Raw genomic sequence first — 27,466 nt, forward strand, 5'->3', positions numbered from 1 at the left:
ATGATTACCTCAAGGGATGTGCTACATAATCGGGGGCCAATGGCGCCAAACGTTCTTGCCTCGATCGGGCAGCTGCGGAAAGATCAGAAGTTGGCGTATTGTTTACAAGGATTGGTAAAGTTTGAACCGCACCCTGTCCCAACGTGCCCGAATGCGCAGTCGACGACGCGCCACGGGGACCTGCATCTGGCGATCCCATGATCCTCGCCTCTGCTGCCTGCGCCCTTAGTTCACGGCCAACCTCCCTCTCCACTATAGGTCTCGCCGCTTTCCGCTGCTTGCCAAAAAGACAGTGCCACAAGTCGTCTTCCTTGACAATCTCTCCTTCGCCCTTCTTGCGCAGGAGCTGTTTGACGGGCGCAGCTTGGAGTTCGGCCGAGTTCGCAGCGTCCAGTGTCTGTTCTTTGATAGCGGGAGTAGTGGGATTAGACTGCATCGGTGTTTTCGACAATGTGTTGTTGCTGATATGCTCGAGGCGGCGGGCGACAGAGATATCGTAGATGGCTTCTTCGACTGTGTTGCTGATAAGGTACATAAAAACCGTCGTGGGTCGTTCTTGCCCGATTCGGTGGACGCGGTTGATGGCTTGGAGTTCGATCGCGGGATTGATGAGCGGTTCGCAGAGGAAGACGTAGGTAGCGTTTACAAGACTTAGGCCTGAAGAATCGGTTTTGGCATCCAGGAGCAAACACTCGACACTGGGATCTAGCTTGAACTCCCGGATGCCGTTCTTGTCAGTGATACTGCTGGCACCAATCTTCCACTTTTTCAGCGCTTCGTAGAGCACTTCGAGGAAGTCGCCAAACTGGGAGAAGATGATGGACTTCGCACCAGGGTCGTTGTTGCGGATCCAGATCAAATGACGCGCGATCATATCTACCTTTGTGCCGTATGAGCCTTCCAAGTCGATCATCTTGATCTCTTTCATCGTTGAGTCAGACAGGTCAGAGTAGATGGACGTGGTGGACGAAGAGCCTGGCGTAGAAGCATGCGTCCGACTGGCAGCTGCGTCCATCTCTTCTTTCGCTCTGATTTCGGTCGGTTTGAAGACAATATCCTTGAAGTCGGACGAGCCCAACTTCTGCTTACAAGTTGGGCAGGTCCGATGTGCCTGCCACCATTGATTGATGCACTCTTTGCAGTACTTGTGACCGCAAGCCGTCAAGACTCCGATCTCAATGTCTTCCCTACAAATGATACATTCGGCTGTCGTCTCCTTCAGATTTTCACTCCGGAGATGCTTCAGATATGTGCACTTTGTTTTGAAGCCATTGGCGTTGTTCTCGCGTTTCTCTCGCAAGTCGTCGGTTCTGTCGAACTCGCGCTGGTCGAATCTGCTGTCTAGCGTCTCCTTGTACTTTGCGACGGTATCGGAGATATGTTGAAACTGCCGATAGTACTCTAGACGTTGGTTCATGGTGCCTCGATACAGTTCCTGCTCTTTCTCAAGTTCAGTGATAACCTTTGCCTGTTCTGTGACTATAGCCTGAACCTTAGTGATGTGCGTCTGAAGGATTTCGAGCTCGGAAGAAGCGCGGACATCACCACTGTTCGCTTTCCATTGCAGAGTAGTCATCAAGGAGCGAATACTAGAGATAACGCCCCTCAAAGATCCAGCCCGGAGTTTCGCTTGCAGTTCGCGTCGTCTCCTGACAACTTCAAGCACAAGTTGAGGTGCGTGACCACGATCGCCTTCGTCGTTGTCTTTCCTCAGGGCTTGCTTTTCGGCAGCCCTAAGCTCGTGTTCGACAAGAGTGTCCTGTAGACCGTTTACAGCAGCGTTGCGATCTGCGACGAGTGTTCGAAGAGCCATGATGTAAACATATAGCTCATCCTGGGCCTTGAGCGAGTCATCGTATTCTTCTCCTGTCAACTCTTTGTCGTCTTCGTCATCAACCAAGCGCGTAAGAAGAATGTCAATAACTCTTGTGCGCCAAGCGTGTATCTGCTGAGCTTGCTCATTCAAATAATCACTGATGTTGTCCATCGTGTCAAGAATCTTTCGCGCTTCAATACCCCCAAGACCTGGGAGGTCAGCGATCGTAGGCAATTGGAGAGGCGTTTTGGTATTGACTTTGGCCATTTGCTGCTGCGCTTTACTCTTCGATCCCTCCAGCAGCTCATGGCGAATGGCCCTGGCCGCCTCGTAGTAAGATGTCTCAGACTCGTCCCACTCGCGCCACCTATCCGATTCTGGGTCCGTGTTGTACATTCGCAATTCTTTTCTCTGATGGAACGAAGTGGCGCTAAAGAACTGAGCGGCATGCTGAAGCTCCAGAAATGACCGTAGCGATTTACGCAGAATCGGGATACGGCCCATCTTATCTGCAGCTACATCTTGCTCTTCATCAGCCTCACGAAGGTCAGCTGTAGATGCGCGGCCCAGCTTCTGCTGCTCCGCGCGTAGCTCGCCTCTGCATATCTTGATATATGTCTCTGCTTCTTCTCGGGCTTTGTAGTAGTACTCAAGTGCGTGTACTGGATCTTCGGAATAAGCATGAATGTGACCCATCTTGATCAGACATAGAATCATTTCGCGAGCCTCTGACTTCCATTTGGTGTCGTTCTGCTCAATCATGACCTCCAGAACTTCGTGTACGGTGCGCAAAGCCGCCTTCTTTCCACCCAAGGCTCTTTGATTCTTTCGACCCACGTTCGCATGGAGACACGTCTGGCGCAGCCTGACCAGCCATTCCCGCATGCGCTCGACAACCTGGGGATGGGTCTCGTCGCGACCTTCTTCCAAGGGCTGCCCTTCAGGTGTGAGCCAACATGCATCACACATTTGACGCATCATTTCGCTGTAGTTCTGTTCCTCGATAGTTGTGAAAGGAACTGTAATGACAACGCGTTTCTGAGGCGGTATCTGAAGGTCATCGCGAACTCTGTCCTTGGTATGCCGTAGGGCAATCTCGCTGAAAATGCTCTTGAACGACGCTTTGTCGAGGCGATTCCAGATTGCCTCGTGGTTTACAAATGTGTCACATCTGAGGAAGATCAAAAGACCACGTAGATCCTGGACGTCCTTGCGAAGAGGAGTGCCGGAAACTGCCCAGGCGTTACACCGCGGAATGATCCGCGCTACTTGGGCGGCCTGACTGACCCCACGCTCCACCATTTGCGCTTCGTCTAGGCAGACTCTCCACCAGGAGATGCCGACGAGAGGGCTAGTGCGACGCTCGTGGCGTTTGGGGCGTCGAGAGCTGCGCTCCGGGGGAGGTACAGCGTGATGAATCTCTTTCGAGAGCACATGATACGTCGTTAGCACTACGTCGTATTGCAGGAGATGCTCAATGGTAGATGGTGCATGGACACTCTTTGGTGCAGTCGGAGGTGGGAGACCCTTGTAATGGCAGACTTTGAGATCAGGGGCGTGAGTGCGCAATTCGCTCATCCACTGTTCTAGGATCGAAGGTGGAGTGATGATCAACGTAGCACCTGAGGGCTTAACTTCAGCTTCAGTGTATACGTCGTAGACGTTTCCTTTGGGGATGTCTCGCTTGTGATGGGATATGAGTGCGATTAGCTCGACTGTTTTACCTAAGCCCATCTCTTCGGCGAGTATGCCGCCGCGCAGTGACCGCAGAGCGTCGTCCTTGGCTGCATCTATATTTGTAACAATAGAGCCTCGGAGATAGCTGACATAGCACGGTGTTCCCAGGGCGTCTTGAGTCTGCCTGAACGATGCTGGTGGCGAACTGTTGACGAATGGCTCGAGCAGCCCAGAGGATGAGAATGCAACGCCTTCTCGACGCAAGAGCCAATCAACGGTCCTCTCTTGGAAAGGTAGAAGCTTGGTCTCGAGCAAACTCTGTTTGATGCGTGGGGAGACATCCATGTCTGCTGCTGGCACATGAACCGAAGTGTAGAAATCAGACAAAGTCCATTTCTTGTCGCCTCTTGTAAACTCGTCAGTCATGTAGACGCGGAGAAGACTCAGATCCGCGGCCATATAATGGTGTGTGACGGCTAGGTCCTCAACCACTGACATGCCCAAGGTCCACCGTATCTCGACAACCAATTTGTGTATACTGCGTCCCTCACCGGGCGCGTACAGCTGACAGCGACAGAAAGCTGCTCGAGACGCGGGTTTGGTGTTCTTGCCTCGACGCGTAGTAGCAAATGTAGTCACGGTCCGAAGGTGGGGCAGGATCGAGTCTGCGAAGGCGGAAGAGGTTGTGGCGGCCAGGTCAAGTCCCGTTCTATCGACCATGTTTCGGAGTCTAATTTGCAGGGTCTCTTTTGCCCGATCCCTGTGGCACGATTCGAGTTCTAGAGGTATGGAATCTTGCGGTGTGGCTGAGGCGTCCGTCGTGTCCATGAAGTCTGGCGAAGGAAGAGGCATGTTCTGCATACGGGTCAGTCCAGCATCACAGATGTTGGCCAGCCCACTAACCAAGTCAATAGATACTCTGGCCAAGACGATACTATCTTTTGCGTCTGCGTCCGCCCGCCAAGGCACAGAGATAGCCCTGCCATCACCAGTTTTACGTCGCTTGGGCGACGGCTCTTGCTCCGTATGCGCAGGCGCTTTGAACCAGTCCTGCATAGTACGTATGCAGTCCGAGGCATCTTGCGCCGGCAGTGATGGCGGCCCACGGCATCTCGAGAGGCCGCTCGCAGGCACCGGATATGCGCAGAGGAGCTCAGCACTGCCCTCTAGAGCAATAACCATGGCGGCAGAGTGGGCGCGTGTGCGGGGAACAAGGTGTGGTGTAATGAGGGACAGGGCGAAGACGGGCGTGGGCGGATATCCGTAATCGCCGACGCGCCAAGACAGGTGGAGACCAGGGTCCCCACAACCAGGCATCAGTCCCACCATTCAATCCTACCCCAGACACGGGTCTGCTTCGCGCACACACATGACAAGGCGCGAGGAGAGAATGTAGAGGCTCGGCTTTGCGCCAAAATTGACCACCTAATCAGCACCGGCTAATGGTACCGTGTCTGTTACTAGTCAAACTATTACGAGCTCCCATTGTTCCTGCATCAACTACTTTGGCTCCCCTGACCTTTCCCAACACACGCTACTGTAGCTGCGATGTTGCAGCGACTGCGTTGCTTCCTCAGGACAGGACGTGCATGACCCTCAAGTCGAACTGAGCGCACCCTTAGCAAACTAACCAGGTAGTGTATCCCGGTCTGCCATGTCCGTCTTTGCGAGCTTGCGTGGTAGTAGACTACAAGGGAGCAGTCTTTGGCGCCGCATTTCCGCTCGTAGACGGCATTGCAAGTCCAGTCTGGATGGGTGCAGGCTGCCATGTTTGAGCCTTTGCTTCAAACCCGTCCTTCTCAACGATGTTGACATCCCTAAGTGCAAGTATAAGCATAGTTCCAGTGCTGCATCGCATCAAGTCCAAGAAGAAAATCCAGTAGCAAGTATTTACTCCGTAGCCAGCACTTTCTTGATCGGTTCTGCAGCCTCGATGAACTTCTCGACCATGGTGTCCAGCTTGGTGAGATCGTCCTTGCCCTTCTTAACCTCCGCAATGAGTTTTTGCTTCTGCTTCAGCTTCTCCTGCCGCGCTTCCTCGAGCTTGAGACGGACTTGGTGTTCGTGCTCGATGCGCGCCGTCATAAGGTCGTGTTCATTCGAATCTTGGTGCTCGGGGAACTGCTCGAGGAACTGCTCGCGGGGGATGAGTGGTAGCTTCATGTATTTGTGGCTACACAATAGTTAGCGATGGACGCAGTTTTCCACGCGAAGACGCACTCGTAGTTTTCAGCAGCAGAGATCTCGGATCGTAGCGACTGCTCCTCATACTTGAGGTTGTGGAGACCCAGAATGAGCGCATCGTTCACCGCCCTGTCATCGGAGGTCTTCGACTTTTCCTCGCGCACTTTCAGCACGCTCTGCCGGTACAAGGTCTTGACAATCGACAGTTGCGCGCGGATGTACTTCTCCCGCTTCTCTATGTCTTGTGTGGCTTTCTTCTCCTTGTCAATATCTTCGCGCGAACCTGGCTTCGTATTCTTTGGGTGGGCGAGCTGGTAGTCTACAAGCTCATTGATGAGCTTCTTGAGGTTTTGCACTTCGTTGTACAAACGCGCGTTATGCGGCGTCTTGATGAGATCGGCGATATTGAAGGTGGAGAGATCCGTAGGCATCGCGTCACTAGCCGGCGCGACTGGAAGCTGATGTCCGCTCATATTGGAAGCCTTTGCAGGGTGTGGTCGCGGGTGTTGGCGCGCTCGAAGACAGGCGCGCCTGCTTGGCATTCGGCTCGGACTCCAGTATCACGTGATCTCGTTGAGCTTGGGTACAGCTCCTACCACCTGAGCCACGCCTGTTTTTTCCAACGACGCCACAATTAGGCTGAACTCTCGGAAAATACACTAGGTCCCCAATGCATTGTCTGAGATATCGAATACGCCACGTCTGATCGATCTCGGTAAGCAGTGCGCAGTGTGGAGAGATGAGATGCGTACCAGATCCTGGCTCATTCGATCCCACAGGGCGCCACATATATCCTCGCCTATCATCCTGACGCATCGTGAAGGGATGTTCACATTGAGCACATCGCGCATCAGATCGATCGTACTCAGCGCACTGGTCAGCCGTTCAATCCAAGTACTAGCATCGAGCAGTTCCAGGAATCCAAACATGCATACCCTGATTGAGCGGACTTAGGCCCACCCTTCGTCAGCTCAAGGAATCTGGTATTGGGTTTTGCAATGCACAATCTTCTCTCGCGGGCTACATCAAAGCTATCGCAATCATGCCGTATACCAGAATACAAGCTCAAGCACCAGCCCGGACCGCGTTTCGAGTCAAAGGAGTACTCTTTTGCTTCCTCCTGCGGGCTGAAGGAATACGTGTGGAAGTTGTGGACTATCACGAGGATGCTGCAAGAGCTACACCCGACTACCAGGAACCGATTGCACGCACTGCAGAATGACAAGCCTTAGCCATTCTGTTTGTGGTGCCGACGCGGTCGCTACCTTACGACATACTCGCCAAGTGGGAGCACTCCGTGCTTCCGATGCCAACTGACTCACCTCTAGTCGTCATGCTCAACCCTTCCTCAGAACTTCATCTCCGATCTTGCATAGCCGTGCCGCCCCATGCTACGCTTGTCCTTCTACAAAAGAACGTGTTCTGACAGAGACAAAATCCTTCGCGAATGCATTTCGCCCAAGTTGGCGTCTCATGGAAAGAGTACTAGACCGCACATCGGCGAGAACATTGTACACTCGACAAAGTCCAAGGTCACTAGCAAAAACGGCGAAGTGCGCAAGAACGGCCCAGAATCCTCCCCTCGCAGGTACTGGGCGTTCTACCAATAGCGCGGTCGCGGCACGTGCTAGCGTCGTGTTAGGCGTACCTAGGATCTGAGCCTGAGATGAGTAATTGCGGAGGATTTGCATGACTGCAGACGCCCAAGGTTTGCAATTCCATGAAGATCATCGCAACGCTCATATTCCGAGCCACTGTCAACGCCTCATTTCAAAACGGCCTGAAACGTCGAGAGACCTTGGACTGGGTACAGACGCGGCTCGCTAGGAGCCTCTTGATCAGCAAGCTGCCGGAAGTCATCATCCTCGGCAAGAGCTCGCAACGTGCTTGGCTGAAAATCTGGTACTAGTGAGCCAGTCTTTGCCCTTTTGTATCTTGCATCATTGCGAAACTTAGTCGGGGACCAATCATAGCGGACGTCCACGAAAGACATCTTTACGGCTCCCACGCGCTCAATAGTTGGCTAGACTTTCCGCTACCCTTGTGGATGGAGGGAGTTAGCCCCACTCCTGTATTGTTCAATTTTGTCACTTGTCATTTGTCCAGACGGAATTTTCGAGGATGGGCGGAGGTATGTCCGAAGAGATCAGGTCTCGCTGCGGCTGTTGGTGGCACCAGCCTTAGATCGATCTTGTGCGGCACAGCTAGCAATACGATTCCGAAGCCAGGGGTAGACGAGGTTTCAACGAAGCTTCGGCGACCCTTCTGGCAATCCCTGGCGCAGCGAGACGCCTCTCTTCATGGGGCAACGAGCTTTGGATGCCCCGAACTTCACCTCTAGCGGAACGGCGTACCATCCACTCAAATGATGTGTCTCGGGCCGTGCGGCCTAAAGGTAGTCTGCGTACGTACACTGCGCGCAGGGTTATCGCAGGTGGAGCTAGATAGCCCGGAAAGACATGACCGATGGACCCCAGATGGCAATTACGAATATGTGGCTGGTAGGCGAATGCTCTTTTGCTTTTCCCGTTACGTTCGGCGCCTTGTTCATGCAACGCCGAACGTACCCATGCACGGCTCGTTCTTTGGGCTGAACACTGGCGGCTGATACGAGATGACTTTGCATCTAGCATCCGCGTGGTTTGGGCAGATTCTGTTTCGTGCACTATCTGGGCTGTCGAGACGTTCACACGCATACCAATTTTGGAGTCAGTTGGGGGAGATACCGCTCCTCGCATAGCCAACGCTTAGATCATACATGTATGCAAGCAGCACGAGGCAGCTATCCAAGTATGGACTAGATACCCGAGAAAGATCAACCCGCACGATGCTCGGCTAGCAGTAGTGTGGCATGCAGCTGTGCCAGCAGGCACAATCTGCACGCTGCAGTCACAATGATCAGCTAAAAGGAAGCTGCCGGCAAGCAAAATGATATTCATCGGTGCTATGTCTTGCTAAACTGTGTAGCGTACAACAGTTTCCCGGAGATAGGTTTCGGCCCACAGCACCGACCGTATGTTTTCCCCCTATGCACGCACACTTTCACGTGGAATGGCAGGTGTCATCTAGGATATCCCTAGAACAACCTGGGGCGCTGCCATACAGCTCTTGGCACTAAGCCCGGCGAAGGCGAGAACCTAAACCTTATTCCGGGCCTTTCGAGCGCCCATTACAACCTTAGAGCTATGACGCGACGCGATTCGCCTGGTCGCGCCTCCTTGACTCGATGCTCATGCGGGCTAGAGCAGACGGACGGCCTGGCTTACCACGGTATTTGGAGCGGGCCACAGATAGTCTCTAGTCAGGGCTCTCGAGTGCACTGTAAAGAAGCCTCGTTGACCCGCTCGTTGGTCTCTTTGATTCCCCCAGCATTCGTTCATTTTTACCATCTTTGTCATGGCTCCAGCAAAAGAGACATCGGTTGATCTGTGCAAGCGGGTCAACGCACAGGGAAACACCATCGCAATCCGCATGCTCGAATACCTGAGCACAGCAAAGACACCTATTCATGGCTTTGAGCCACTTGCCAGAGAGTTCATCGAACTTTGTCAGGTGTTATGGTCCATTGAGGCCGGTGTCACGGAAGCTTCGAAAACACGAAGTGGATTTCCCGTCGAGGTATCTCAAGAACTTGACAGAAGGGTCCGCCAAGTCAACGAAGAGTTCTCTGTTTTGGCCCAAATGGTCAACAAGTGTACGTTTCCCCAAATCTTGGATTGTCTGCTTCTATTACCCTCGCTTGCATGGTTGTTGCGGACTGTTGCTGACAGCATTACTTGCTACAGTTGTCGACAAGGAGAACCACAAAGGCGGCTTTGGCATGAAGTTCCGAATGATGTTCGCTGACACAGATGTCGAGAAAATGCGCCACACACTGTCACGAAGTCGTGACTCCCTCAAAGTCAGCTCTGCTATGTTCAGGTGGACACTAGGCGACGCGCGAGCCGATGCTTCCATGGGCATTGGATATGCCGGACTGATTGCCGCGTTGGAGCGACTGAACCCAAGCAAAGCTTCCAGCCTTCCACCTCTACACCCAGCGCCGACATCCGATCTTCCACCGACACCACCTACAAAAGCTCCGAGCAATCATGGAGACCACCCCCTCTTACCACCTTCACATCCTTCACACCGTATGGACAGACCGTCACTGAACGAACTTCGCCACGAGGAAGGACACTCGTATGACAGTCACAGTTCAAATTTCAGGCATGAGGACACTGGCCTCTCGCCAGGAATCGTTGATCTTCACAAGAACTGGCGCGCACCAGCCAGTGCTCGTTCCAGTGAATCAACCAGGGACACAATGTACCATCAGAATGTTCGGTATCACGAGGATCCGGTGTATGAGGATGTCGCATCTCACTCCTCTACCCGGTCGCCCACCATGGAGGAGAAATTGCACAGTCTCAATGTCAGCGAGCGCTACATGGACGATCATCACTCTTCATCCAAGGTGGATTCTGCCATCACATCGCCGCACTGGGCGCCACGCCAAAGTGGAGGCTCCAAGAATGTTGGTGGCAAGGCAGCACTCTTCAACGCTGTCGAACAGAGGAGGCACCGGATGCTCGAGCAGCTCCTTGACGGCGGTGCTAAAGCAGAACCTCACATGGAGTCAGCAATGCTTCGCGTCGCTGCCCAAAATCAAGACGTGGAGAGTATCACGCTGCTTCTACGATATGGTGCGGATGCGAACGGTTTCGATCGCGAAGGTGTCACACCCTTGTTCGCCGCCACTCGTGCCCAATGTCTCGAATGCGCGAAGACACTACTAAAGCATGGCGCTGATCCTAACCTGTCCGCCGGCCCCGATTCCGAATCACCTCTAGCGCTGGCTGCGTCTCAGAACTCTATTGATCTCGTTCAATTGTACCTCGCCAATGGCGGCGATGCTGGCTTCATTATGGAAAATGGTTCTACGGCACTCGTATCAGCCATGAACAAGACCACTTCACCCAAGTGTGTTGAAATGCTCCTGAGCGCGGATGGCGATGCCAACGCAAAGAATGGAGAAGGTACAACGGCCCTCTTCCAGGCTATCCAGGCGAACCGTGTAGATCTCATGACTGTGCTGCTCGACCACGGAGCGAATCCCAACCTTCCAGGCCCTAAGCACCCGCTCTGGCCATCCACCTACAAGCCAAAAGCTCTTCAGCTGCTGCTTTCTCGCGGTGCTGACACCAAGAAGACACCAGGTGTCATGGAATTGGCTTCTAGTCTTAAGAAGCTGGATTCCATCAAGATCCTCATGGAAGCTGGTGTATCACCCAACCTGCGGAAAGACGGAGTCTACACACCACTCTGCTCAGCTATTCGTGACAACAGCCCGGAGATCGTCACTTATCTGCTAGAGCATGGCGCAGACCCCAACTTCAACGCTGCGGAGTACCCGGCCTTCAAGTGTATCACACACAAGCGCACGCATTTCCTCCCGCAACTGGTTGCCGCTGGCGCAGACCTTAACAAGCCCAAGGGTATTATCGAAACGGCTGTCAAGTTTAATGACAAGGACGCGATGATTTACCTGCTCGATCAGGGTGTCAACCCCAACGACCGCACACCAGATGGCTGCACACCGCTTACTACCGCCATCAACGACGATCACGGCGAGCTTGTCGATATCCTTCTCTCTCGCGGCGCAGACCCAGCCATCCGTGGCAAGGATTGGCCTCTATGCATGGCTGTCAAGCGCCCCACCATTCTCAAGAAACTCCTTGCCGCAACCCCCAATCCACGTGCCTTCCGTGGTGTCGTCGAGATGGCTGTTGTAGCCAATCAACTCGAAAGCATCAAGCTTCTCCTCGCAGCAGGCGTCAGCGTCGAAGACAAGAACTGCGGTGTCTTCTCTCCACTCACAACGGCCATTCGCGAAGAACGCAAGGTCATTGTTCGCTACCTTCTCGACGTCGCGAATGCCGACCCCAACGCCCCTGGCGAGCACTTGCCCATTGTCAAAGCCCTCCGCCGCTACTCAGGCGACACAGAGATCATTCAGATGTTGCTCACACGCGGCGCGGACATCAACAAGATGCACCGCGGCTGGAATGCTATTCTGCAAGCCGTCGAGAACGGCGATGCTGAGATCCTCAAGCTTCTGATCGACATGGGTGGCACCGTCGACCTTCAACTACTCGACGAATCCGGCCGCGCCGTTATTGACATTGTCACTGAGAGGGGCTGGGAAGAGGGCCTTGCGCTCCTCTTCCCGAATGCGTCCAGCAGTCCGAAGGCCAACGTCTCAAAGGCCAGGTAGTAGGTAATCCACCACTGCTTTCTCCCTCTTGTTACTTTGCGGCAGGAAGAGAGCTGACTAGCCGCAATAGTAACAAGAAGAGTTTCTCAATCTCTGACTGGCGCTGGATGAGCATCGAGCTTGAGAAAGGAGATCTGAAGAGTAGTGATGACGACGACGATGTTCCGGACGATTGCAGTCAAGCTTCTAGTGAGCTGTTACACGCATAACGGAAGGGTCCGTATTACCACTTGCCTTTTCTTTCTCGTCATGGAAGTAATGCTGGTTGGGAGGCTTGGGCATGGTTGCATTGGCGTTCTCGGTATACCACCTGTCATTTAGCATCCTTTTCTTTGGTTTTACACGACACGGAGCGCACTTGACTACTCAATCGGTAGTAATCTTCTTGTTTACTGGAGCTGCGTTTTGTGTATCATTCGTCTCAATACATTTATACATACTTTACATCCACATGATCATTTTTCCTTCTTGATACTCACATCGACCTTTCCAACTATTGCGTTCACCCACGCAATACCCCTCTTCTACACACCATATCATAATCAAAATCACGCTTCGGTCCGAATACCTCCTCACTCAGGCAGCTCTAGTTTGAACTTATTGCCCTGCATTGAACAAAATCCATTAGTCCGCCACACTCGCCTTGCTCACACCCTCATCTCTGTACCCACATTCCAGGCCCTCGGTACACACGAAACCTTATCATTAGTCCCAAACGCGGGAGTTGAGGCTTGATAGACTAAAAGCTTTTGAGCTCGTGACTACACACAAGTACCAGAATGCGTTATCTTAGTATAGGCCTAGAAACGTAGGCAGAACTCAATCGGCGATCGCATTTGCGCCACATCCGTCGCGGGTCGTCGTCCAAAGTACTAAGATGCTTAGTGGGGAAATCAGCTGCGGATGATGCGCAAACCTTAATTGACTCTCACCCGGTCGGGAGTCGGCACAGGGACATATGGGTTAACCTTGTCCGTGATCACGGAATGGGGTATGCTCAACGAGGGTGTTCCCTCTAGACTTTGCCTCGCCTTGCCTCGTTTTGCCGTGTGGTCCTTACGGAAAACTCACATCCATGCCCCTCACATCATGCACGCTGATCGTCAACAAGATTGATACAAGCGAGGAATCCCATTAGACTAAATAACGCATCGTTCTACTTTAGAGGGATGAAGCCATCGCATCTCCAAACAAGAATGGAATAAGACATCCGTGACGAAACCAAAGGGTATAAAAATAAGTGGCTAATGTTTCGCAAAGCCAAGAATGTGAATGAAGATCATGAAGTCGTAGATCGAGATTGTTACTGAACAACTGACCCTTCAACGTATTTTTTGTTGCGTGAAATAGCTGGTCAGCGTGGCCTAAATGCAAAGACTCTAACGCTGGAAGAGAGAATGAGGGAAACGATCGTTATACATTATGTCGTGAATAGAGCGTCGGAGCGACACGCTCATGCGAATGCTGCAGACGAGGGCGTTGCTCGGTGGCGGACTTGTGATGGTGTTTCAAGCTTTGATCAGCCAAAGCGCTCTACACGCTAGGAAGCCAGAAGGAAAGCAAGAACTGTCCCACAAGACGTGACGTATATTTCGTCTGGTTGTCGGCTGAGATGCTGACCTGCTGCCGTTGTTGCAGGAAATCAACTGGATTGTCATTAGCAAGGCCTCTCTCGCAACATCCAAGTAATGCGATGGTATCGACTTACTGTTCTCCTTGACCAACTGCGCAACTTGTCTCACGAAGTTGACACTGCTCGCATCTCCGAAGCCCACCTCCTTTTCCCAGTCGTGATCAGCGTCGCGCATGGGATTATGCTTGCGGTTGTACTTCCATCGGAATATCTGCTGCACGAAGTGCATCCGCTGATCAATCTCACGACACGCGATATCCGCCTGGCTCTGCGCGTCTCTCAGGTCTAAGCGCTCTGTAGTAGCCTTGGTAGACATGACTAGGTGAATGGTCTTTTGCTGGTCTTCAAGCGCCATGCACATACCTAGCACCGCGACAAAAGCGGCAAGCCACTTATCGCAGCCCTTGGAAGATTTGAAGATTTGCTGAAGCTTGTTCAGAACAGTAGTCTGAATTGAGCGTTGCAGACGAGAGAAGAAGTATTTGAGCTGTCGGTTGGTCATGCGCGGCGATGTGTAGTTCTCGACGTAAGAGTTGTGACCGCTGTACGAGTGCATGCGTGACAGTGTTGCGGCTTTCGTTTCCTCGGCGATGGTGAGTGTGTGTGACATGATGAACGTGACCACGATAAGGCGGAAAATTTCACGGAGTAGCTTTGCCTCGTCGTCCGACTTTGGCTTCACGCGCGTCATCAGCTTGAAGAGCTTCTGTTGGAAGTCATTGTCATCTTCCATCCAGCAAAGCTCGCCAAAGGCGTCGAGGTGATGGTCGACAATCTCGGTGATATACCTGTCGTACTTCTTCTCTTCGTTGTGGTTGATGTGCACCATGCCTAGTGCTGGGCTTTGCTTCTGGATAGCGACTCTCGTGTGTGTGACAGGATCCGTCTTGTACTGGATTTGCACTAGCAACGCGTCGCCACGGGGGATGAACTCGTACACCTTCACTGGCATCCGAGGCATATTGTCTTGGCCGCATGTCATCATGACGGTTAATTCGACACTTCCCCATTGTTGGATGTACTGAGTCACGAAATGCGTGAGGTTTGCGTCCTCATGCATTTGCGTAACCAGAGAAGGAAGGAAGTATGGCGACAAATCGATGAGCTTCAGCCGATTACATCCAAGGCCGCAATCAGCATTCGGTCGCTGAGATCGCTTGAAACAACGCTCGCAGATATCGCCCGGCCCACACTTGTCCCTCTGCAAAACACAATGCCAGCATGCCACAATCTTACGCATATCATGCGCTGCTTTGGCAACAGTCGGCTCGAGATGAGTGCCCAACGCTCTGCCACCAGACTTTGCTGCCAGTGCTTTCTGTGCTGCACTCTGCGATGACTCTGGCTCAGGAGATGCATCGAAACTCAGTTCAGGTACAGCGCTGACTGTGGAATAGTCCATCTTGATAGAAGGTTGGTGTGGTTGCTGTAGCTGCGGCAGTTGTTGCAGATGGGTGTATTGCTGTGTCTGATACTGGTCGAAGATCATCTCAGAGTCTGAATGTTGATAAGATGAGTATACGCCATCGGAGCTCCCCGGACTGGGTGCGGAAGGGCTAACTTCTGGCTGATACGGAGACCTTGGGTGGTAGCCCGTCGATGAGGCCGTCGATGGTGGGGCGGGAAATTGGTTGCTGGTGATGTAAGTATCCGTGAAGAGACTAGATGATGCGTTGTAGTTGACAAAGTTTTGCTGGTCGGGTGGTGGTGATGCGCGCGTGAACTGCATCTCTATGGACTGATGAGTCGGAAGTTGTGTTCTTGGCACATGGTCGAACGGGCGATGAGGAAGATTTTGGCCTTGGGTGAAGTATAGTTCACCTTGGAATGATGTCGTGGGTTCGCTAGGTGAGATCAGGGAGGAAGGGTCTGTATATTGCGCTGCCCACGAGTCCACATCCACCAGATAGTCCGAGTAATTGATCGGATCGCTCGCAGGGTCGAAAACGACATGGCCGGATCGAGGGACCATTGAGGACCGCGAAGGTGCTTGTCCATTCCAAGGGTCATGGCGAGGTGGCTGGGTAGTATAGTTCTGATTGTACATGTTGGTTTGAGGATGTGCCGGTGCTACGTGGTGTGATGGTTGGGTCTGCATAGTATACTGCTGTTGATACCGCTGCGTCTCAGCCATTGTAGCGTTAAACGCCGCCTGGACTGCTATGCGGGTGTCAGCGGATATGGCTGAGTTATGTCAAGATGACAAACCTTGATCGCTGAACAACATGCCAGAATCCACCCCGGGTATGGAGTGGTGTGAGCCGTGGGATGACATGGTATTGCCGTTATGGTGGTAGTTAGGCGTGTAATCGATCATGTCTCCCTCAAATGATGAGCCTTCTGGCGTCCTTACAGACGTGGGAGAGGTCGAAGAGCTGTCAATCTCCCATTGCATATACTCGGGTGGCTGGTCTTGGGGCAGTTCCGGTTGTTGCGGCAGACCGCGGCTCACAGGCGGTGGGGTCGCAAGCGGGCCAGGCGAGAGTCCAGTATGGTTGATCAGGGAATCTGTTGGTGTTTTCGAGCGCCGGCTGTCATATTGACCATAGACAAATGCATGCGGATCGATGAAAAGCGGCTGGTCCTGGTAGGTCTGGTAGTGCTGTGAGTATGTCGACATGACGCGCAAGTGGCGGCCGGGGCCAGACAGAAGTTAGGGTCTTCCTAGACCTTGCGCATCAGACGGCTATGAGAATCCTGTTGTGGGATGATGACCCAGCGCTCGAGCCACGGACTGGAGATGGTGAAGACGGGAAGACAACGGCTCGTACCCGGGCAGAACAGCGATGCGCAACAGGGAACGGCACGCGCGAAGGGTCTGACCAGAATGGGGGACGTCCAACACTACTCGAGGAGGACGCGCAAGAAGAATCTGTCTCAGAGCGGCTGATTGTCAGAAGTTCAGATGGCGATTAGTCTGGTGGCATTCCCGCCCATCTTACGCTGCCCCGCGAGGACCGGTGAAGGACAACCGGCAAATGCAAGCTATTGGCTTAGCTGCATGCATCCGCACAGCTTTTAGATCGCACCAAACCACAACCAACATTCGCGCTGCCTTCGCGCTGCGCTGCAAATCACCGATGGTTTGAGGTCGAGATTCTGTCGCCAAAGTGGCTGGTCGCGTCCCATTTTGCACGTTTTGGTCGCGATTTTTGCTCGTCGCGGGAGCCATGTCCTGAAACACATGGAGTCGTCCCCAGCCGCCTCGATGTGCCTCAGGCATGACTTATGCAATGCACAGCCTGCGCCTTGTTCGCTAAGCCATACCTCATCAAATGCAGCCTTGGGGGGACGAATGAAGGTCGCACTGAACGGGACGGCTGGTTGAGCAACTGCAAATTACGATCTAGTGCGGCTCTGCGATGTTGACCGGTAGACGAGCTGCCAGCTCATGCTGCGGGCAGTGACATATGTGCGGGCGCGCAACCCAATCGTTTCCGTCCGGCAATAGGTCATACCGTTGTTTCCACCCGGTTGCGCGCATCCATGGGATGTGAGCGTTCTGTGTAAGAGGGCTTGTCGAATGCCAGCGCACACTGGCGGACGGTAAGGTAAGCCGGATCATGTGGCGGCTGTCGCGCGTCATGTGTCGCTCGACGTCGTTGGCTTGCGTCTCTGTGAAAGACGGAGGGGTGGCAGCAGTGTGAAGCAAGAGCTGGCACGAAGAACGTCTTTGATCATCGTTCAGGCTTGCTGCTTTGCGCGCGCTCGTAGACCTGGCAGGCGCCATCGTGTCCTGCCTCCAATCGACCTGGACAGACACTATGCCCACTCCAGCCTAGGGCGCAGCACTGTGAGGAGCACGATTTTCGTACAGCCGGGTTTGGCCACGAGACAATACCACCGCGCCTACTGTGGCGCAGTTTGATTCTTATGGTCGTTACGTTTAACCTGACCTTTCGACTAGTTGTGCACCTTGCTCGGATCCCACAGTGAGTTCGAGCGACCGCGGTGTGCAACCGGCGCCACCTGCCGGGTGGCTGCTGCTTCACTTATTCTGTTCGAGACAATCGACAAGGCGCTTGAAAAGCGCTCAACCCAGGAAACCCTCGGTCGACGGTGCTACCACATTGCATTGTGTGACGTCATGGGAGTATGCTGCTGGGTAACAAGGCAATTGGTAAGCAGGAGAGACACTGGATATGAATTTTCGCGACAACGTGCAAATGTTCAAGCACACTCTAATCTTGTGGAAAGTCGTGACATACAGCACAGGCCGGGCCATGTCGCACCTAGTTGCCACGAGGCTGTGCGTATCGCAGCAACTCCTCATCCTTCATCAACCGATCGTGGCATCCTCTTTCCAAACACACGCATACCTCGATACCTTCGTCAACAGCATTCGCCTTGACACCGGCCCTGCTCGGGTACACGAAAACATAGCCTTCGAATTGAGGATCGGGAAAGCGAATGGCTCTCGCGACACCGAAACCAAAATCATGTTTCTGGTACACATTCATGCCTTGCCAACTCGTACCTGCCAGGTCCATGCCTAGGAAGGAACTCATGTTGATGTTGATCCACCGCCTATCGTTGAGCCCCGCGATCCACTCGGGAAGCTCAGCGACGTATTGCGGAGTGATTGTCTTGATCGAGTTCCGCACTCTTTGCGCAATGCTGGGAAGGTTGTCTTCAGCAAGAAGTTCAGATATCTTGATCGGCTCGGTGCGAGGAAGCGCAACCGCATTGCCCATCATCGTTTCCGGCAGAGGCGGGTCCAACACCTTTCGTGTATTGAGTGCATGAACTAGGATGACCTCCTTGCCAAGATCAGGGTGGAGAAGCTCAAGCTTGGACCGTGTGATACTCTTCCAGAGGATGGACATAATTGCATCGTAAGTCGAGATCCAACTGTCTCCTGTCTTTGTCATGGCTCGAGACTTGAGTTCCTCCGTCTTACTCTTAGGAAAATGCCACATTCGAATAGCCAACTCGGGCATCTTGAAGTCGGCTGGCGGTGGAGGAGGCGGACCCCCGCCATCCTTAAGTACGGGGAACTTGTGGTCGAGTTCCTTCCACCGCGCAGCATCTGGCTTCTTTGCACTGAGACGCGATCGGTCCATCGTTTCCTTGGGGACTACCTGGAAGGAAGTTCCATTGGCCACCGCTGCAGAGTTCTGCGCCCAAGTGGTAAGGAAGCCGTCGCATCCCGGGCCGTCGGAACAGTTGTGATGGATAGCAACACCGAGGACGAGACCGCCTTTGATGAAATTTATTTGAAACGTAGAAATGAGGAGATCGTCTTCCTGATTGTCCCCAAGCGGCGAGAACAGTTGTTTCTCTGTCACCGCCTTGGGCAACAACCTGTGTCCCTTGAACGTCGCGGCTGGGAAATCGGTCCTATCCAGCTCTTCAAACGAAGGAAACGTTTCCTCCAGGTTCTGCACAAACAGACTGACTTCACTGTCCTTTTTCTTCGTCACCCACAGCCGTCCATTGTCCGCGTCCATCTTCAAGCCGCCGGCGAGAATTGGGAACTGGCTCAATGTGACTTCGAGACCCTTGGCCATGCTATCCACGACCTTGGCCTTTTCAACATGTGGCGCGAGCTGGAACACCTCCACTATCTGCACATAGATCTTCGGCATGGTGTGGTCCATATCGGAGAGAGCGAAGTCCTCCTCTGCAGGAGCGCTCTCCCAACCTGCTGGGCGGATCCTAAGCTCTTTCGCGGACATGCTGCTTGCTGGGGTAAAACGTGGTTGAGGCCGAGAAGCTCCAGAAAAATGCAATGAATAAGAGACAGAAGGATTTCGCTTAAAACCACGACCCTTGGGGACGGAGAATTTCAGCAGCTGATCATATCAAAGCCTCGACGTTGCGCGCCTTGCACTGTGGAGACGGCAAGGTTCATTTTAACCAGTGCGCCAATCATGAACTGTTTGTGAGGCGTTACTTCGGTCGGAAAACCTGCAGTTCTACATCCGATAAAGTGCCGTTCCTGACTCACTCTTGTACGGTCTCGCCAGGACAGTCTAATGTCTCGCAGGAAGCATGGTGAGTGCGTGCGGAATCTAGGCGCGGCAAGCGGCAACGGCGCGGCGCGAGCTTGAATGAAAGCATATCTCACCTCATGCAGACTTCCGTGGAGTCCAACCCCAGATTTTGACTAGGGCAATGCACAATACTTCCGAAGTGTTCGCGTTCCACTACCCACATACCATTTGCGCATACATAAGGAGACAAGTATAAAGTCTACTTCTAGTTGATCAGGATACAACAAGGCATTACAGTTAAGCCTTAAGGGTAGCTCGCGGACTGCCTATAACGTAAGTCGCGATAGGGAGATAACATCAGTTTTGAAGAACACCGTGGTAATGCCACCGCTTATCACTCTGCGTCACGCCGCACGTTCGTGCCCAAAGGAGTCTCCTCATCAGGACCGAATGTCGCTACCGCATGTTTGGACCGTTGGCAACCCCCACCCGATACTCGTCCTAGTAACGAGTCGCGAACTTCAACGACATAGGGCCGACTTCATGACAAGGATCGGGAGCGCTTCTTCATGCCGACTCACGCACCGTTTCATTGGGCACATGCTGCAAAAATCAAATGGTTCCTGCGTCGCGTATAGCGACACATACCTTTCCCCGTTTTGTAAGGGGTTACTCTTTACTCACTCGCAGCACTTCGACTTATTGCGGCCGGACGAAACACTCGCGATCTTTTGGTATTTGTTGAGAAGAAGTGCATACCGTTTGGAGTTTTCACGTACTGTTCACTGCCCACTATGGAGTTCGTCCGAAGAGCCGGAGATAATGTGAATTTGGTGGTGTACGATAATATTCAGCCCATTGTTTGGATCACCACAGTTCCATTCTTCATAATGGGCTTGATATCATCTGCTATCCGGCTTTACACTCGAGCTTTTATACGAAAGCCTTTTGGTACAGACGACTGGTTCATGCTGGTTGGAACTGTGAGTGTTAAACCTACCCTGTTTCTGAGCCGCGCTGTGACTGACCCAGAGACAGATTTTGTTCATCGGGCAGCAGTATATCGCTTGGATGTGGACCATCTTAGGCGGTGGACTGTAAGTTTGACACTTTCTGGAGGGAAGTTTTCCAACTGTTTTTCTAGGCACGTTACCGACCCTCGTGTTAAGCCTGAAAACCTCAAGAAAATCAGCACTGTACGTTATGGCAGTCTTACGTGCAGTGCGCGCTTTCGTTCGCTTGGTCATACATATTGACACATAAGGCAGTATCTCTTCGCAGAAGAGTTCTACTATCTTCTTCTACAGTTCTTCATAAAGATGTCGTTCCTCTTCTTCTATCGCCGCACACTCGAGGTCACACCAGGTTTTAGGATCGCGGTAATAACCACTATGATCCTGGTCGGCTTGCAGACGGGCGGCACATGGATTTTCTACGGCCTGCAATGTATCCCCATCCAAGCCTTTTTCACTCCAGAACTTTATCCGAACGCTGTCTGCATTTCCTCTGGTCTATCATACTACTTGCCCTCCGTTGCTGTAAGTCGCTCGTCACCTGTCAGACTAATCTCCACTGACAATATGCAGAACGTCTTCATGGACGTAGTGATTTACCTCCTCCCGATCTACCCTCTGTGGAACGTACAAACTACGGTCCGCCGCCGAATCGGTCTGATGTGCGTCTTTACCCTTGGAGGCTGCACGATTATGATTTCGCTTCTTCGCTTCATCGTCCTGTGGCAACTCGCAAACACGAAAGATGTGTCGTACATCTTCGGCTCCGTCACGATCGTCACGTCTATCGAATTCGCGGTAGCGATCATCACCGCCAATATGCCTGGAATGTACGGCTTCTACCGCGCAAGGGTATCGAGAAAAGAGCAGAGTTCTACTGAGGGATACCACTTTGGCATTGCTACCCCTGGATCCAAGGGCCGTTCTTTAGGGAACGCTAGTCGTGTGACAAAAGGTAGCAAACTGAGCACTCATGGCGAGGAAGATGATGTAAGAACAGGGAGCCAGGACGAGCTGTACCCAATGAGCAATCTCGGCGAGAGCGAAGAGGAGCAGAATATACGCGTCACTACGAAGGTCATAGTCGAAGGGGAAGATCCCAAGAGATTGCCCAGGAGTAGTCTCAGAAGCCTCAGAAAGGGACATTGATGGTGGCGATTATGGTCCCTTCTCAACTACATGTAGCGAGCTGAGAGGCAAGATGGTGGCAGTGATTATGGCTATGCATTATACCCAAACATACGAAGATGTACACGCTTGTGGATTGGTAGCAAGTTTACTCTAGCATTGTTCAGCGTTGGCGCCTGGGGCGCTCTTTTTAAATTTAACACAGAGAACCAGCATACATAGCGAATGGCATTTATTTGCTCGGAAAAGACTTGCCACAGAATGTCAGATACGACTTCTGACGCGGAGCCTTCGACGGAATCGATGTCCGAAGTTCGCGCTAGATCATCGGCATCGAGAACTCCGTACTGCGTGTCAGCAGTCCTTCACATATCCGATACGAGTAATCCAGTGTCGCTCATCGCTCAATCTTTACCTGTACTCAATCAGCCTGTTCACGCAGGAATCAGCGAACACCTCCAGAGCGGATTCTAATGAATGCACCTGATGACTGCCCAGGTGAGCGTTCTGCAATTTGTGTGGCTGGTGACATTCTTTCACTCCGAATATTCCGTGTCATTAGCTGTTTCCAGTAAGAATCATGTACATCACCAGTAGACTCCCGCTTATCAGCAACCTCATCCAATGGCGAGAGAGACTATGGGGCGTGAAGCGATGTGATCTAGACCTACTTGGGATTAGCAAGCTGCGGGGCCGTTTCGCCGGAACATTGAAGAATTACTCCGACGAGGTTCTGCTTCTGTATGTAGGAGATACGTGAGCTTAGGTGCGGAACAGTTCTTTCGCACTAATCTTACACTATTCGGAGAATCATCTAGTATGCTGCGAAGGAACGGGAAGCCCAGGTTGGTGAATTCGACAGTCAGATACCCACGGGTGGCTAATCGTGACGCGCAGGTCGTGCGAACCATGTCGCATATCGAAAATCAAGTGCGACCATGCCACGCCCACATGCTCAAAGTGCCAGACTCGTGGGATGACAGAACAGTGCTTTTATCATCCTAACCCAATGACGAAGCCTGCTGGCACCCCTCGCAAGAAGCCAGAGCCGCGTCGTCGCCGGTTGGATGCGCAGGCTACAAATCCGTCATCCAGTCAGGGGAGGTTGACGCCGTTGACCCTAAGTCCACCAACTTTGAGGAATGATGCGGGGATTGGGCCATGGCCTACTCCTCCAGATTCTGCTACTAGAACAACACAAAGCGGACCCGACCCATCCCGGAACTTCTTCTTGGGTTCTACTAGCTATGCCGCTGTGTTTACAGAAGAGCAGCCGCTACCAGACACAGTACATGAACAGCCATCCGAAAGTCCGAGCACAGCCCCTTTCGTGTCAAATAGAGGCATGGCACACCGCCATTGCCAGTTCTCTCTAGGAGATACGATAGTCTCTACGCTTCAGCCATTTTCCTTCTATGAAAGGTCTCTTCATATGTATTTCGAATCGCACAAGGGTAAAATCTCTCAGGTACAAACTGCGTATGAGACATAAACTGACTTAGTACATCGAGATTCTAGATCCAGCCCTCCCTGGTCCCCTAATTCTTTCCGCGTTGCCACAACTGCGCATAGACTTAGAACAACTTCAAGCTGCTGGTAATCACGCACACCTGCTCTACGCCGAGATGACAAGGAATTCCGCTCGCCCAATGAAAATACCTTCAGATATGCGTCCGTCAGAGTTCCACACTCTCTTCACAGGCAAAAATCTGAGATGGGAGATTTTGGGCTTGATCATGGCGATTGCCGGCTCTAGTGCCCAGTTCACATCGCCTAACGACCCCCTCTTCACATTAGAAGATGGCAAGCAGATGAATAGAGAGGAGTTCATCGAGGACATAATGCATGCAACCAATACGTGTATCAACATCTGCCAAACACATGGCGCTGTCAATGAGCGTACGTATCATTCATACGCAGACTTACCGTACACGTTTTGATGGAAGCAGTCATGGTATGCCTCGTTTACATCAACCTGATGGTAGTCAGTAGCTTCTATGGGGACAACCGTACGTCACCCCTACATCCAGAAGACTAAATTACGATCGCTGACTCTCCAGATCATGCTACTTGGAGGCGTATGGGCGACAGCGTATCCGCACTTTACGCTGCGGGAATCCACTGCGAGGCTTGCAACGTAGACGGTAGCAACGCAGAACCGTTCTTCATGCGCGAATTCAGGAGACGACTCTACGCGGCGATATATTACGGCGACAAGACGCTAGCGGTGTTCTACGGAAGGCCTCCGATGATGGGCTGGAGATACAGTGACCGCAAGATGTTGTTGGACATTAGCGATCGCGCTATGGCCTCGGACGATACTGAAGTACTCAATGCTGCGCTCTCGAAGCTCGACAGCGACGGTTGGAATACCGAAGGTCATCTACACCCTACTACTTTCGGTAGGATGCGATGCCAACTTGCTGTGTTTAAAGAGAGGTTGTTAGAGCAAAGTCTTGCAGGCGAAAAGGATAGTGAAGTGGTGCGGAATGTCGAGTACGTCTAGATTTCCCATCGCTTTTTAACCTTCGGCTAACAAGAGCAGAGCAATATCTGCCGAATGTGCCGAATGGTGGAACTCATTACCGACTCACCTTCGCTATGATACATATACCGAAGAAGCTGCTTGGGTAGACCGCGGTCCTGGTCTGGCCATGCGACTGGTCGCCTACTACCTGGATTACCTGCACGTACATTTCCAAACACAACGCCTCCTTCATCGGATAACGCAACAAGCTCTGCCGGCATTGTTGGAAGTGTCTCTGAAGCTACTGGTGTCCTCACTCGTGGCTTCTAAGCCGCAAAACCGCATATACGAAACTCGTCGCCATTTCCCCACTGTCATTTTATTCTACTGTTCCCCAGCTGCTGGTGTATTGGCACTAGAGCTGCGGAGATGTACGATTGAGGGCGTACCACTGCCTAGCACAGTCTCCCGGGCCGACATAATCCGTAACCTTTCCGTGCTGACTTCATGTTTGGAATGGAGCGTTCTTCCCGGCGACGGCAATCTCAAGCTTTGCAACGAGCTCAACAAAATGCTCGCGCTGGTACTAGATGAGGTCCTCAACTACGAACCTCCAATCAAAGGCACACCAGATGCCGGTGACGATACCGCAGCTAATCTGACCGGGATGGGGCAGGGATTCTTCGATATGCCCATGACCGAGGGGCTGGAACCTATACCGACAGAGTCCTCCGACTTTCTGAACTGGCTAGACAATGCAACGTGGAATAATGCGGTAAGCTGAAGAGTCACATGCAGAAAGAATTTGCTGACCAATCCAGGACTTGTTCTGAGTGTAATCAATTGTGTCAACAGGACTGCAAAGCCTCGGCCAACTAAAACAAACCATCCAACGCCTCATACTCGAATCCCGATATATTATGGAAATCTGACACAATGTACGCCTCGAACCGCTCTTCCAGCAACATTATTCCCAGGCTCTAAGCATGCGAACTATTCCACGCATCATTCCGAAACCCACATCCGGCAATCTTACTCCTCTAAAGGCGGTGAATAGTTCAAAGCCCGGAGAAGTACGCCGCTCTCGCAGCAGCTCTATTCTCACACTCATCGACTTTCTTTTGCGCTTCGTTGCTCGACTGCGATATCGCTCCAGCAGCTGCTATCTGTATTAGCTAGAGTTCCAATTCATCCTTAAGGATGTATGAACATACGCTTTCGATTCAGCAACTTTGCCAGAATACTTTTCGACGTTGATTTCGTTGAGACTAGAGAGTTCGCATCGGAAGATGAGTATGGCGGTGGTGCCGTGGTAGAATAGCGTGGCAGATCGCTTGGTGAGGTAGTGTTGGATTGAGAAGACATTGTGGTGGTACTTCGGTAGCAGTGACAAGTAGACGTCGTATCAATACTGCTTGGAGATATCGAGAGGCTGAGACAGTTGATTTAATGTATGCGACTGCTCTCGTTGACAAGTATGACTCTGCCATTGATGTTCCACATGTCTTCTTATATGCAGACTCGTCATATCACTACCGATCAGCTCGGAGACCCTATCAGGTTCGTCATTGCCCTTTCCAGCTGCTTCGGAATTCAACTTGACTCTTCCCCACTCAGCACAAGCCATTAACTGCATGCCTTACACATTTGGTGCAGCCCTCGGAGTACCTACTTGGCGGGCTTTGGTAAGCGAGTGCAAGCATCGTGGTGTCAGCGCTAGGCAACAGTGTTAGGCGTCCAATGCCGAATCGCGGCACTGAAGAACGTTGCATGCACATATGTCAGGATACACGCGTCAGGTGTGTTTTGCAAAGTCTGACTGGTTTTCCTGATCTGGATTGTTGTTATTTGTTTGCATGGATCCTTATGGCTGCATGGTGACTGAGAATCTTCGGAATGAAAATAGTGCCGATGGTTTTGCCGGTAGGTTGGAGAGGGTTAGCTTGACGTGTTTGCTCCGATGGAAAGGGCGGAGTCTAGAAGCCCATGACATTCAAAGGGCACATGCGACCAAATGAGTCAGATCCAGGCATGTTAATGTTGACAATGTTCTTGGATGCGATAAATGCGATGGAGCTGTGGGAGGGCGTTTTCCCTATCACGCAGACTTTGATTCCACCTAGGCGGCTACAACGAATGTCATTTGATGAATGCAACAGGTTTTGGCGCCTGTGTCAACTGCAAAGTATTTACACGAAGTTTCTACGGGCCTCCCTTGGACTGCATTCAAGCTAATCAGACACACTGCGAGTAGTAATCACCTCCGGCCTTGCAGGTAAGTCCTGAAGCACCTACACACCGTTAGTAAAGGCTTATTTGCACGTTTCCTCAGCTCATCCGACTTACAAGTTTTGCATCCAGTGAACCCATTTCCGCCGCATTGGCCGTACCTTGCAACAGAGCAAGCGCCAGAACCACCTCCATTCGTTGGCACAGCGGCGGCAGAGGTGGCTATCGCCGACGTCCTCATCGTGGTTGCAGTAGCTGTAGCAACTGGCGCTCCACCAGTAGCAGTGACAGCGGATCCAGCACTACCAGCGACGGCTTCTGTACCACCCGCGATGACTGCCGGACCGGGAGCGACGTACGAAGCGAGGTTCTGGTAGATGTTGATTTGGATACCGGGGTCGGTAGCCTTGTATACTCCAGGGAACGATACGCCAGCGGGTGAAGAAGATCCACTACCAGTGACAGTGATCTGGTAGCAGGTGATGTAGAATTGGGCGCCGTTGGCACTGCCTGCAGCATGTAGCGCAATAGCCTCCGCTCTCAGTAGATAATCTCCAGGGGCCAGGTTGGTGGGAATCTTCACATCCATCTTTCCGCAGTTCTTATTCAGATCCTTAGTACCCCAGTAATCATCCGAACCGCCACCGCCACCGCTGTTCTTCGCCCATGTATCCTGGAAGACCTTGAAGAAGGGGGTCGAACCATCCGCTGTGGATGCGTCTGCAACCTTGGACATGTAGACCAGAACGGGGCCGTAGTGGGCTCCGCCGATGGCTTCGTTAGCGCATGAGCGGTCGCCGTTCTGCTGGTGCATCTCTACGGTGACGGTACCACCGGCAGGAACGCTGCATTTCGAGGCTGCTGGACCGCGGTTGGCGTTGCAGCGGATGTCGTTGCTTGCTACTGAGGTGACGGGGCTGTTGCCATTGGGTAATCTTGCGCACGTCGACTGGTGGATGGATGTCAGCGGTTGATACAAGACACTTGGGGGTACTTATCTGATCTACACCGTTTACCCAAAGCTGCTGAAAAGTGGCATGAGAGGCTACCTGTGTCGCGAAGGCAGCAACGCCGGTCAAGATGATTGCACTCTTCATGATAAATGCTCTGCCGATGATCGTTGGATG

The 27,466-nt window shown here is 52.4% G+C and overlaps 9 protein-coding genes across 9 annotated transcripts; 4 read left to right on the forward strand and 5 right to left on the reverse strand.

Annotated features, from left to right (window-relative positions):
• Window positions 1-4: 4 nt before the first annotated feature.
• J4E93_007224 (uncharacterized protein) lies at window positions 5-4,675 on the reverse strand (the record flags this gene model as incomplete). Its single annotated transcript, XM_049345134.1, has 1 exon — window positions 5-4,675. The coding sequence occupies one exon, from the start codon at window positions 4,673-4,675 to the stop codon at window positions 5-7; it is 4,671 nt and encodes a 1,556-aa protein (XP_049197364.1).
• A 708-nt stretch (window positions 4,676-5,383) lies between these two features.
• J4E93_007225 (uncharacterized protein) lies at window positions 5,384-6,150 on the reverse strand (the record flags this gene model as incomplete). Its single annotated transcript, XM_049345135.1, has 2 exons — window positions 5,384-5,666; window positions 5,714-6,150. The coding sequence occupies 2 exons, from the start codon at window positions 6,148-6,150 to the stop codon at window positions 5,384-5,386; spliced, it is 720 nt and encodes a 239-aa protein (XP_049197365.1).
• Window positions 6,151-9,073: 2,923 nt separating this feature from the next.
• On the forward strand, window positions 9,074-11,933 carry J4E93_007226 (uncharacterized protein; the record flags this gene model as incomplete). Its single annotated transcript, XM_049345136.1, has 2 exons — window positions 9,074-9,371; window positions 9,463-11,933. 2 exons carry the CDS (start codon window positions 9,074-9,076, stop codon window positions 11,931-11,933), a joined length of 2,769 nt encoding a protein of 922 aa, XP_049197366.1.
• A 1,533-nt stretch (window positions 11,934-13,466) lies between these two features.
• On the reverse strand, window positions 13,467-16,186 carry J4E93_007227 (uncharacterized protein; the record flags this gene model as incomplete). Its single annotated transcript, XM_049345137.1, has 3 exons — window positions 13,467-13,579; window positions 13,642-15,726; window positions 15,775-16,186. 3 exons carry the CDS (start codon window positions 16,184-16,186, stop codon window positions 13,467-13,469), a joined length of 2,610 nt encoding a protein of 869 aa, XP_049197367.1.
• Window positions 16,187-17,798: 1,612 nt separating this feature from the next.
• J4E93_007228 (uncharacterized protein) lies at window positions 17,799-19,244 on the reverse strand (the record flags this gene model as incomplete). The annotated part of the gene is made up of 1 exon (XM_049345138.1): window positions 17,799-19,244. The coding sequence occupies one exon, from the start codon at window positions 19,242-19,244 to the stop codon at window positions 17,799-17,801; it is 1,446 nt and encodes a 481-aa protein (XP_049197368.1).
• Window positions 19,245-20,392: 1,148 nt separating this feature from the next.
• Window positions 20,393-21,664, forward strand: J4E93_007229 (uncharacterized protein; the record flags this gene model as incomplete). The annotated part of the gene is made up of 5 exons (XM_049345139.1): window positions 20,393-20,485; window positions 20,541-20,599; window positions 20,647-20,698; window positions 20,771-21,040; window positions 21,089-21,664. The coding sequence occupies 5 exons, from the start codon at window positions 20,393-20,395 to the stop codon at window positions 21,662-21,664; spliced, it is 1,050 nt and encodes a 349-aa protein (XP_049197369.1).
• Window positions 21,665-23,310: 1,646 nt separating this feature from the next.
• On the forward strand, window positions 23,311-24,149 carry J4E93_007230 (uncharacterized protein; the record flags this gene model as incomplete). Its single annotated transcript, XM_049345140.1, has 3 exons — window positions 23,311-23,542; window positions 23,593-23,652; window positions 23,704-24,149. 3 exons carry the CDS (start codon window positions 23,311-23,313, stop codon window positions 24,147-24,149), a joined length of 738 nt encoding a protein of 245 aa, XP_049197370.1.
• A 532-nt stretch (window positions 24,150-24,681) lies between these two features.
• On the forward strand, window positions 24,682-24,943 carry J4E93_007231 (uncharacterized protein; the record flags this gene model as incomplete). Its single annotated transcript, XM_049345141.1, has 2 exons — window positions 24,682-24,885; window positions 24,932-24,943. The coding sequence occupies 2 exons, from the start codon at window positions 24,682-24,684 to the stop codon at window positions 24,941-24,943; spliced, it is 216 nt and encodes a 71-aa protein (XP_049197371.1).
• Window positions 24,944-26,367: 1,424 nt separating this feature from the next.
• On the reverse strand, window positions 26,368-27,436 carry J4E93_007232 (uncharacterized protein; the record flags this gene model as incomplete). Its single annotated transcript, XM_049345142.1, has 2 exons — window positions 26,368-27,288; window positions 27,389-27,436. The coding sequence occupies 2 exons, from the start codon at window positions 27,434-27,436 to the stop codon at window positions 26,368-26,370; spliced, it is 969 nt and encodes a 322-aa protein (XP_049197372.1).
• Window positions 27,437-27,466: the final 30 nt, after the last annotated feature.

This window comes from Alternaria ventricosa (assembly GCF_023758065.1).
Source record: "Alternaria ventricosa strain BMP 2768 chromosome Unknown scaffold_13, whole genome shotgun sequence".
Taxonomy (NCBI): domain Eukaryota; kingdom Fungi; phylum Ascomycota; class Dothideomycetes; order Pleosporales; family Pleosporaceae; genus Alternaria; species Alternaria ventricosa.